This window comes from Uloborus diversus, chromosome 7 (genome assembly GCF_026930045.1).
Source record: "Uloborus diversus isolate 005 chromosome 7, Udiv.v.3.1, whole genome shotgun sequence".
NCBI classification, from domain to species: Eukaryota; Metazoa; Arthropoda; class Arachnida; order Araneae; family Uloboridae; genus Uloborus; species Uloborus diversus.
This window is the reverse complement of record NC_072737.1, coordinates 31,153,996-31,166,478: the sequence shown is the minus strand read 5'-3', so window position 1 is coordinate 31,166,478 and position 12,483 is coordinate 31,153,996. Positions and strand designations below refer to the sequence as shown.

General features: G+C 31.2%; 1 protein-coding gene across 1 annotated transcript in view; it reads right to left on the bottom strand.

Annotated features, from left to right (window-relative positions):
* Positions 1-12,483, bottom strand: part of LOC129226368 (brefeldin A-inhibited guanine nucleotide-exchange protein 3-like) — a 129,138-nt gene that overhangs the window by 90,151 nt on the left and 26,504 nt on the right. The window contains exons 10-16 of the mRNA XM_054860972.1: positions 11,065-11,249; positions 7,900-8,209; positions 7,650-7,839; positions 5,211-5,286; positions 3,864-4,042; positions 3,608-3,770; positions 1,852-2,004 (exon numbers count right to left, since the gene is read on the bottom strand). Coding sequence (XP_054716947.1) covers positions 1,852-2,004; positions 3,608-3,770; positions 3,864-4,042; positions 5,211-5,286; positions 7,650-7,839; positions 7,900-8,209; positions 11,065-11,249 — 1,256 coding nt within the window. The remainder of the gene's footprint in view (positions 1-1,851; positions 2,005-3,607; positions 3,771-3,863; positions 4,043-5,210; positions 5,287-7,649; positions 7,840-7,899; positions 8,210-11,064; positions 11,250-12,483) is intronic.

The window sequence follows — 12,483 nt, the reverse complement described above, 5'->3', positions numbered from 1 at the left end:
ACCGCACTACTTTTCAGAAGTAAACTAGTATGTTGTGGCCATCACGAAACTTTCTTCTATATTTTTCTTTTTTTTTTCTGATCCCTCCCCATGCTTGACGAGGAAGCAATATTCCCAACAAAAACAAAAGTACACATGAAAAAACTTGACGACCATCCCAATGTCTGCATTATTGCAAAAGCAAAGCAAAGAGCGAAAATTGAAAGTTATTTTAAAAGCCTTGCTTGATTTAATTACAAATATTTTATTTGTTAACAAACATAAGATGGCAACAGTTAAAAATTTTAAATCATTGAAATAATATTTCCGATCATTTCCATACAATTAAAATCACGAGAAATAAGCAGACGATAATCTAATACAATTTATCTTTCTTATTGTTGCACTAATAAAGCTATTTTTATTCGCTAAAAAATAATGATAATAAAAATAAATCAGCACCTCTTGGCGCGATTGGCGCCAAAATTGAACCAAAGCCTGTTTACATATGGATTCACATATATTCCAAATTTCAACCAGAACGTAGCATTACTTTTTGAGATAGGGCACTCACAACGGAAAAAAAGAACGGGCGATTGCGCTACCCCCCTTTTTAGCTGTTGACACCAAAATAAAATCAGCTTTTATACCCACTAAGGGCTACTTGCCGATAAATTTTTCTTTCATTACGTTCATTATTTCTTGAGATACAGCAGTCACAATTGACAACAAAAAAACGTTCTATAGCTCAACCCCCGTTTGAGTTACTGACACCAAAATTGAATCAGCACCTGTTCCTGTTAATGGCAACATATGGACCAAATTTTGTTTGATTCCGCCAGTTACTTCCTGAGGAATAGCAATCACGCGTAACTCAAAAAACGTCCCATTGCTCCACCCCCCTTGGAGGAATTCGCGCCAAAAACCAATGGGCACAAGTTCACATACGGGCACATATGTGTACCAAATTTCGTTCGATTTCATGCGGTAGTTTTTGCTGTAGAGCGGCCACAAAAAACTGGTCACACACAGACGTGACACACATACATACACACACACATACACACACACACAGACAGACAGACATTTTCCAAAAATAGTCGAAATGAACTCAGCACACCTCAAAACGTTCGAATCCGTCAAAATTCTAAATTCGAAAATTTGCACGAATCCAATACTTTCTTCTATATATTAGATATAGAAGAAAGTAACAATAGGCTTCGAAGTTTAAAAAATCCCTCTGTTTTGCTTTGCAAACATAAAAATGGTTAGGCAAATTAAATTTTGAAAGTTTTTCATCTTTCCATCTTATTTCAAAACTTTTAAATTGAAAATTAGTACTCATAGTAAACAAAAAATACCAGATGGCTCTTGAAAATGCAGCTGTTATGCAAACCATGAAGCTAGCAGAAATGCAGGATTTTGATTGTGAAACATATTTATTTGTGAATAACTAATTGTATTATTGGTGCTTTAATACTCATTGCAGATAAAACTCATTCTGAATTGCTAATATATAGACATATTCTGAATATTAGTTTCAAAATTTGTGAAATGATCTATATAACGCAATAACCTGTGTAACACAAAAAAACTCTGGTCCCAAGGCGTGCGTTATAACGGTCTTCTACTGTAGCTTATTATGCAATGTGTAGCAGCCTGCATAGTACAATCAGACAATGTATTTACTTATTTATTTATTTTTTTAAAAATAATTTGCAGATTAATAGCCTGAGAAATATGGCCCTTGGTAAATGTCCTGGACTAATACGTAAAACACACAACTTAAATGAGAATTTTCTGCCTTATTATTTTAAATGCTTAAAAAACAAAGTCAAGAAGAATAGCAGAGAGCATCAAAAAGTTGACTACCTGCATCAACATTAGGAGTAGATTGGGTGTTCACTATAGCTCTCTCTAAGCGTCTGTAGTCAGCTAACTGCTGAGCACCTGGGAAAGAATTTCCTAGGCCATCAACATCTGAAATATTGTGAATCCACCATGCATCAGTACCAAAGAGCAAACCTATGAATTGAAATCAAAAGAAAGAAAAAAAAAAAGAATAGAATAAAGCAAGCAAACTTAAAATTCAAAAAGAAAAACAAAAAGCAAGCAAATAAATAAAACTATCAATGAAGAAAATGCTAATACAATAAACAAATGAAAAACCATGCAAAAATAATGAATGCAATTATAAAAAATATAAAAATGATGATTTGGTAACAAAACAAACACATAAATAAACATCAGCCAAGCAACTTGTTCTTATATTTAATTTCTTTCGGGGGGGGGGGGGACATATATATATATACAAATAAATAAAACCTGATATAGTCATAACCCTATCAACACTTCATTAGCAAAGTTTTGCACACATTACCCAAAATTTATATTACTGATGCAATAAAAAATAACTCATTCTAAAACAGACAAAAACAAACAGCATAAGAAATGAAGTTTATCTAAAGATCATTAAACAATAAGAAACAATATATTTTCATTTATTACACACTTTAAACAGAATTTAAGATTAAGCTACTCGCTAGTACTGTCACAATTTTAGAACTAAGTATTGCTCTCTACAACAGAACAATCATTCAACAAACAGATTTACTAATTCTTCTGCAACAATATGAGTCTGCCCAGTAATTCAGAAATACTTTTTAGCCTTTTGATAACACAATGGCACACTTACTTATTCCATCCATGTTCAAGATCAATGTCTAAAAATACAATAGGGAATTGATACATTGCATGCATTAAGGAAATATACGTACAGCAGAAGAAATTTCTTATGATGTAATCTTGTTTAGTTTAGCATGGTATTTAAACCAATATGCAAAGGCTTTTATCAGTGGAAAATATTTATTTGTTTAAAGCATGACTTACTGATTGAATTACATGCAATATACCGACACAAAAGAGGATACAGAAATAGTTTTTGGAAGGAGCACTGAAAAGTAAAAAGTATTACCCCCCCCCCCCCCCCGCAATATATATTTTTTTGATTAAAAAAAGGTCACATGATGTTCCTTTAAAATGCTTTTAAAGAGTCCACAAAGTCAATTAATCTACTTTCAAGTACAGAAATATTACATATAAATTTACTTTGAATGTGATGGTAAAATATCATTTTTAACATTTTAAATCAATTAGCTATTTAACCTCACACATAATCTTACCAAAATAGTATAATAATGCACAGTTAGAAATATTGTCACAATGAATAAAACAAAGGTTATTAAAACAGAATAACCACTTTTTTCTATCAAAGACTAAGGGCAATTACCCTCCCCAGCTTTTAAAAATTAATGTCTACATATAAGCAGGTGTGGTTTTTCCTGTTTTCTAAAAACAATTGCATTAAGTATACAACCCTACATTCAGAAAAAATCTCTTTTTTGGGATACAATTATTAAAAATTTTAACATTTAAAGAATACAACAAATTTACAGGTTTGCTACTAAAACCATTGAAATAAAGTCAAGTACTGATTGAGAAATAAACGACTCATTACTTTGAAACAGTCCTAATTGCTAAGAAAATTACAAGTTACACATAATAGGAACCCATAGTTATTTTAAAATATAGAAATATAGTTCTAGCCAGATTTATTGCTTTGTCATACCAGATAGCAGATTCACCAGAGCATAATTTTCTAATGACACAGGTTTATAACCAGCTTCTTCAAGCAAATTCGTGGCCAGAACTTGTTGATATAACTCAGCAAGCCAAACAGCAGAAAGGTAAACTAAAACACCACTGCCATGAACTTCTTCAATAAATTGTTCCTGAAAGTATATACATAGTTTAAAACTCTTGAAGTTAAACCCTTTTTTTAAAAAAAAAATCACATGCAGAAAATGCATCACTGCATTACTCACTTCTGTTAATGGTATGTCACATGAAGGATCTCTGTAATAATTTTTTCGAATGAGTTTCAAATTTAATAGCAGTGCCGAATATAAGGCCAAATATATACCATCAGCATTCAGGATTGTAATATGAGACATAACATCACTATCAGTAGCTTCTTTCATAGTTTGTTGAGACTGCCATAAACCTTTCAAAATAAATAAATTAAATAAGAAAAAAACTGAAAAGCATAAAAGTGCAAATAGAAAAAAAATTACTATCATTCTGTGCAGTTTTAGTTTTGCATTCAAGTTTTTTTTAAAGTGACACAAAAGTTAGTAAGCAGTTTCTTTTTCTTTTTTTTTTTTTTTTTTTTTGATTTTTTTTAGTAAGTTAGATACTTTAAAAATTTTAACTTGTAATGTTAAAATCATAACTTTTTACAATGGAATATAAATGTGCAATTACATTTGTTTAAACATATGCATCAGAAAATCAGACATGAGAATAAATTTGCAGACTATATCTGCATAGAGAATGCACTATTTTTGCTTGTATAGTTAATTGGTTCTATGCAAACTAAAATTTTGCAAATCTGTTTTATACGTTTTAAGTTTTATAAAAAATCTACAACCAAGCATATACATGCTTTATCATTGAAGTCCACTAGGACGACAGTTTAAAAATTGAAATGTTGCCTAAAGTTATAGAATATAATATATGGTGCATTCCACAGTGTTTGGCTCCGGAAAGGTCTCTTACTAAATAAAAAAAGTATATATCCATTGCAAAAATACAAATGAGAGTTAAAAATGATAGAAACAATTCTAGATCTGTATTTCTTTACTGTGAAAAATAAAAGTTTTTCGAGATTTGGCATTATGTGAGGAACATATCACAGCCTAAGACAGTAGAATGACCCATGTAATGTAGCAATTGAGAACCTTTCTATAAACTCTGCCAGTTTCTATGGGCTCAAGGAGAAAACCATATAAATATTTGTATTTACAATTTAAACATTTTTATTTATTATTTTGAATGATTTTCTGCTCCTGGTTTAAACAGCGTTTAATGTTTAAACTGGAAAAAAAAAAGGTTCAAAAAGATAATTTAACAATTTACAAAGTTAAAAAACTATACAAAACATTAAAAAATAAATAAATTCCCAAAATATTAAAAGATAAATATACCTTCACAGTATTTTGAAGAAAATTCTTGCAGGGCCTGATCAGTTTCAATTGAGCTACGAATCGAGAGTAATTCAGGCAAAAATGACTGGAAAACTTTCACAAAACGTCGAGCATTCTGTCTTTCTTGAATTGCAAATTCTAGTCTGGCACGGCATAAATTTTCAATCCTTTCCCTCTCTTCTTTACCTGCATCTTCTTCTCCAAGCAGCGTTTTCGGAATTTTTCTTAAGCGATCCAATTCCTCTTCTGGATCCACGTCCACCTGAAAAGTAGTGGAGTGGAGGGGTGGAGAGAAAAAAATTAAAAAAGGAGTTGAAAATAAATGGTTTAATTAAGTAAAGTGTTAATGCAAACAATGCATCACAAAGAAATAAAGAAAAGTAAAATGGAAAAATCTAATTAAATAAAACAGATTCATTTTCTTCCAATTAAAAAAAAAGGCTGTAAAATCACCGGGAAAAATTAAAAAACACTGTTAAGTCAAATGGAACAGAAATTTTAAATCGGAAAATTATCGTTTGTGTGATCACATTTTAAATTAGCGTAATTTTAGTTTCAGAAGGTTGGCACTTTTTTTTTTCTCGACTGCAAAGAAATAAAATTTTGTTTTTGTCGAGGTAAAAATTTCCCCTTTTGATCATTATTTGAAGATTTATCTTCTTTCTGCTTTTTTTTTTTTTTGTACCGCCAGCAAAAGATAATCAAGAAAGTTGTGTTGAATATATTTGGGAATTTTTGATTTGACATTTTCTTTCTTTAGGAATGATTGTTTAGACAGGAAATTTTAGTCTTTTTTTTTTCTCCCTCTAATTTGAAGCCTGACTGTTGAACATGTGTCATTTGACATAACTTTTATTTTCGAGGTAGACTGTGCAAGCCAGGCAATGCAGCTAGTCTATATAAATAAAACAGAGAATATATGTGTATATGTGTGTGTGTATGTTTTCTATACAAATCCACAGTTTACATCAGATCTCGACCAAATTCGGCAGGGAGGAACTTGGGCATCCGAGAAGGAACATAAGGGGGTTTTCAAACACCAAAAAAGTACTGAACCGTTCAAATTTTAAGGTCCAAAAGTGGCATTAAATGGCTCTTTCTACCCCAAATAATTATCCAACCAGTTCAATTTTAGCACCATTCAAAAGCCCGCGAAAAATACCCCTAAAATAGATTTAATTCCGTCAAATTTCAAAAAAAAAAAAACAAGGCTGTGAAACCACCGGAGAAAAAAAATTAAAAGCATTTTTAAACCTAATGAAACAGAAATGTTAAGTCAAAAAATTATCATTTTATCAAATTTATCATTTTTGCGAACTCATTTCAAATTAGTGTGAATAAAACCATTCAGAGGGTTGCTTTTTTTTTCTTTTTTTTTTTTTGACTGTGACCTAATAAAATTATGTTTTTGCTTTCAGGTGAAAATGTCTCCTTCTGATTATTATTTAGCAATTTCTCTCTCTTTTTTTTGTACTGCCAGCAGAAGATAATCAAAGATTTTAGTTGTATTTATAGAGGGTTGCATTTAATTTATTCAGGACTTTTAAATTTGCTGTTAACAAAATTTAAGAATCATTATTTTGACGGGAAATGTTGCAGTGTTTTTATTATTTTTCCTATTATTAAAGCATAACTGTTGAACAAGCGTCACTTGCCATAACTTTCCTTTTTGAGGTAAACCGTCCAAAGAAGGGAAATGCAGCTAGTTTGATAATAAAGTAAGACATTTATGTTCAGAATATTTTGTACATATTTGCTAAACATAAAAATAATATGCTTCAAATTCTAGCTGCATTTATAGAAGTTGCTAAAATAGCTATTGCAGAGCATCAGATTCTTATGTTTACAGTACCCGCCACAAATACTGGATTATAAAATCAGCCGCTTTTTAAAATCAAATCTCGAAGAACAGAATTATTACATGTTAAAATCATCCTTTATTAAAATCACTATCGCTGTTTCATGAAATCAAGCTTTTGTACATCATACATAAAAAATTGATGAAGAAAAGCACCAAGAAGTGAAGGAATCAGTCTCAGAAGATGAAGAAATCTCAGTACAAAAAAAAATTTGCCTCTTCAATGATCAATAGATGTCAGAAAAGCGCTTGATGATATACGATGCATTTTAGAGCAAGGAGGAATTTATAATGTTAAAAGTTACAAAACGTTTAGTAAACTCTCACGCTTTCCTATTCTATTTACCAAGTAACAGTATGCCAATACTTTAAGGCCCTTGTGCAATGTTAAAAAATGAAACTCATGTTTAGGTAAAATGACAAACACTTAACACAAAAATAAATGAAGTAATTTATTTTGTTTTTAGAGTATTAAAACTTTAAAACCTTTAATTTTTGTTAATGTAGGTATTCCGGTTTATAAAATCAGCCACTTTGTAAAATCAAATGTCCTCAGAATGAATGTGATTTTAAAAAGCGGTGGGCACTATATACTTTACCCATAAATATAACTAGGATAGAAATCATTGGTATGATATCTGATGATTTCGAAAAATAACGAACAAATACATGAGAAAAAGACATGCAAATCCTCATCCTTACTCATTAATGCATTTACATAACAGTAAAAGTTAATAATAATGTGTTATAATGAGCAAATTACTTACATCTTCATCAATATCATCTATTGTTGCTTCACTTGAAGATGAAGATACATACGCCAAGGCATCTTCAGCACTTTCTGTAACAGGGGACACAATTTCTTGTGCATTGCAAAAGTTTGGAAGATTCTCATCATTTTGTACATCTAACTGTAAATCTATTTTCTCTTGCACATCATCTTCAGACAACTCTGAACTATCATTTTCCTTTTTCTCCAGCGATTCATTTGAAGTTTTAAAATATATATCTTCATGCTTAGGCTCTTCATCATCCAACAACTCTTTGCTTTCCACAGTTTGGTTTTCTTCTTGAGTGTCGTTACTTTCTTTCTTATCATTTTCAAATGATTCATCTGATTTCATAGGCTTGTCTAATTCATCACTTGAATCACCTTCATCAGAACTAGCAGGTGAACTTTTTATAACATTATCTTCATGGTCTTTTTCATTAGAGGACTGTAAATCATCTACAGTGTCTGCCTTATCAGATTTACAGAGCACTTTCTTTTCTTTATCAGCAAGCAAATTTCTTAATTTTGTTTTCAACCATCGCTCAGATTTGGCACCTACAAATTTAAAGACATTTGTATTTATGCATGTTTTTCCTTCTTTAAGATATGAAGGAAAAAAAATGTGTAGGAACAAGTGTTATTGGTCGAAATAAATACCATCACGCTTTATTTAAAATGAGACTTGGCACTATTGAAAATTACAAAAATCAATGAAATGATGAATTTTTCAGTTATTTGCTATGTAGCTGGATTTTTTTTATCATAGTTCAGAAAAGTTTTGAAATAATCTTATCCATACTAATGTAAAGGCTAGGATAATAAAAAGGCTCTAAATAGTTCAACTCGGAATTCTTAATTTTACTTTCAGATTTATTCTTTTTTTTTTTTTTTTGAGTTCAGTACTAGTGTTCAATCTAGAAAAAAAAAAAGGGTAGGGTGCTGGCCTTTGAAAGGGGCACTATTTTTTTAAAAGGGCACTATTTCAACGCGGTGACCCCCCACCCTAGGCCAATGATGCACCACTCAAAAAGTACTGAGACCCCCCCCCCCCATAAAAAGATTAAGTGGAGAAATAACACTTAAAACACCTTGCAAAAATTCCCCCATGACCCTCCCCTCCCTTGATTGCTGTCACCACTGACATCAGTATTAAATTGACTTCATCCAGAAAATGCACTTGTCTTCAGAATAGGGTTAGCTCACCCCCCCCCCAAATGCATTTGTGTGTTTACACAAATGCCAACTATACGCTAAGCACATTTTTCACACTCCATAAGAACATTTAGCTTATGCTGAAACTTGGCTTTGGATGTTTTTCAACACTTCTCAGGCCATAATTTTGACTACCTATCCTATAAGAGTAAAACAATTCCAATCATTTCAAAACCCTTTGAATATCAATTTAAGAAGAACAGTATTTAATTACTGATCTCTCCTTCCTACTTAAGAAACTGCCTAATAATGTGCATAGTGCCATTAAGTATTTTAGTAGACATCAAAATCATGATGAATGTAAGTTCTCCTTTTTGAAATATATTACACTTCAAATAGAATAATTAAATTAAAATACTGTGTTACTGCTTCAAAAATGCAGTCGTAGCAAGGTGCAAAACAAAAAAAGATTTTATTTGAGTTCTATTTCCTAGTCTTGGAGCACTGCTAACCGCAATGGCATAAGCAGCTTGAGCCAAGCCAAGACTTTTATCTCAGACAATTTTTGTGAAAATTTAATATATCAGTATTTTATTTTTCTGATTTTTTTAAAAATCAATTTTATAATATTTATAAACGAAAAAGAAGCAGTGTAAGATCGTTTTAGTTGGAAAAAGCACAAGTATGTCAAAAGTCTGCTTTTTCTAATGTCAATAAGTGTTTTAAATGATCTGTTATATGAATCACACACATATACAAATATAATAAAAATACTTAGCAAGAAGTAAAGAATTGAATGAACGCCCTGTCAAAGCGATATGTTTCCATTTCAAACGATTTTTTTGGGGGAGGGGGTTAAAAATCCAAGATATTAAAAAAAATACCCTTGCATTTTAGCCCAGTAAGCTTTGTGCTATGTTCTTCTTAGGAAACAATCAGAAAGTAAACTTTCCAGAAACAGATGTGAAAAAATTGCTACACAATCACTAGCAATGCGCTAAAATTAGCAAGGCCTAATTTCCACGTGCAAACGAAAAACGGACACAAAGGGCTGAAACGTTAGGAAAATGTCCTATTCCCTCTCTCATGTTGATTCTCAGAAGATCAAGGATGGGAAGGAATGAAACAATAATCTCTCCCTTCCCAGAAGAAGACCCTACTCCATCCCACAACCTTTCAAAAACCCACCCTCAGTAGAAGGAAGAACATGCCTTTGTCTCCTACTGATAAGCCTGTTTGAATTCTGAGAATCTCATCCCCTCTTTGCCTAGGTATTTCCTTTCCCTTTTGTTTATGGGGCCGTTTTCAGGGTGAAAGTCTGGGAACAATGATAAGAAATGGGCGTTTTTGCAGACGATCGCTGGACAAATAAAATTGCCCGGACATCAGGACATCGCAGCAGGTCTAAACGATGCTTGAGGCATCTTTTCAAAAGACAGGGTGCAATTTCTTATTTTTGAAAAGGGCAGGGCGCATTTCGCGATGTAAAAGAAGGGCAGGGCGCATTCTGTTGAAATGGAAAAGGGCAGGGTGCAGCGCCCTTCAAAAACGGCCTAGCGGGAACACATTCTGCTTCACAGAATAAGGGATTAGTTTTGAAATACATTGAAAAGACATAATGAAATGATTTTGTAGGAGAAATGTAGCAGAAAGTAGATGGAATAGTAGAACACGGTGTAGTAGAAATTTTTTTTTTCCTTCAATGTTTCTCGATGGATGTAATTATTATTTTTATTATTTTTTTTTCATAAACTAAATCATTAAAAGCAAAACTCGCTCCATTACTAAGTTGTACAGCATTCCATTATAAGTGTAACAAAATATTTTAGTAACAAAATATTCATAAATAAAAAAAGAAGACACTTTAAAATCATTAATTTCAAACAATAAAAATAACAATATGACAACTTAGAAGTAAAACTTTTAAAGAGGTAACACTGAAGATGATGTTAGTTAAGTTCATTACAAAATAACTATTTGTTACACTTCGATTTACTAGCATTAATTTTTGTTTTAATCATAAAAAAGTACCAATAATGTTAAGCCCCCCCTCCTCACTTCTTCTGCCCTCATATATGGTAATTAATAAAAGTGAAATTTTTGATTTGACTAGTTAAAAAAGCTAAAATCTGTTTCATTGATTTAATTTATGTAAAATATTGACTTTTAAATAGGAATTAAAAAAAAATGGTAATAATGTACAAAACAAAACAAAAGAAACCCTTAAAAGTCAATTAACTTTTGCACACTATACATACCTTTATAATCTGCACTTTCAAGAGTTCTAAACTGAGAATTGATGCTTACTACGAAATCTTCTTTGATCTTTTCACCATTATTTATTTGCTCCAAACTTTTTAATAGACTTGAAACACAACTAACACTTGCATAACATACGTTATTATCACTGCTGTGACAACATTCACCAAGAGAATCAATGCAGCTAAAGGAAAGAAAATGTTAGTTGATTTAGTAGTGTTTTGCATCATTTTAAAACTTAATTTCATATTATAGTATAACTTTAATTTAATAATACCCCATTGAACGATTTCCTCAATTTAATGATACATTTCACTGGTCTGGTTTTGCATTGAATGTCTCTGCTCCTTGATTTAACGAAAACTTTTTTAAGTCCCTTGACACTCGTTAAAACGGGGTTATACTGTATTACTTTACATTTTCATTGTTGAAAAGTTGTGAAATTAATAAATTTTCAGTGAACAAAACGTTTAACCCATTTTGTGTTTAATAAATAAGCATAACTACAACCTTCAGACTTCTCTATTGGAAAATAAATAATTCACATAACTTATACTAATTATTTAACCGCATATTATTGATAACACTCACTTTTGGGAATGAACCCACTGCACTGCCTTCATGGGAAAGATAGACTAGACGTCAACAAAGAAATGTGCTATTAGGTAACATTAGCCACATATTTGGCTGGAACAAATTGTTGCCAAGCAGATGGCAAATGTCAATAGTACTTCTTTACTCTTTTTTATTCTAAAACCAAAAAAAAAAAAAACCGACAGCGGCAAAAACTTCTGGAAACCTGTTCGATTACTTCGGTCAATCTTTTCCGAATAAGGCAGTATAGGTAACATAACAGTTTGTAAGACATACTGATGGCCTGATCAAAATACCCAAAAATTCAATATTATAATTTTGATGGTTTAACTCGAGATTTTTTTAAGCAATTATAAAAGTTACATTTGCTAGTTAAAAACATCTCCATTTGAAAAAAGAAAAATGCTGATTGGTTCTTATGGATAATAGCTGCATTTCTTAAATTCTTTCGAACCACGGAACAGTAAAAGTGAAAAGATATTAGAGAATGAGTGAGGGGGTCCTCACAAGATATTACATAAAGTAATTGTAATATTTTTATTAGGATTTACTAATGAAAATATTAAAAAGTAGAAGTAAATAGATAATGTACCTGTTATACGAAACTGAACACACATTTGAGATTATTTATAGAAAAGTATGAAAAGTAATCACAAAATTTATGTAAAAATATCTCATAAATATTGTTAGTATTATTTTTTTAATAAGGACAATTTTTCAATGTGGGCAGGTAAAAATATCTGAAGATCTGTCAAATTTTCGGCGGTTTCACACAACTTTTCTATATTTCTACCAGTATTTAAAAAGAATTTCAGTATAATTCA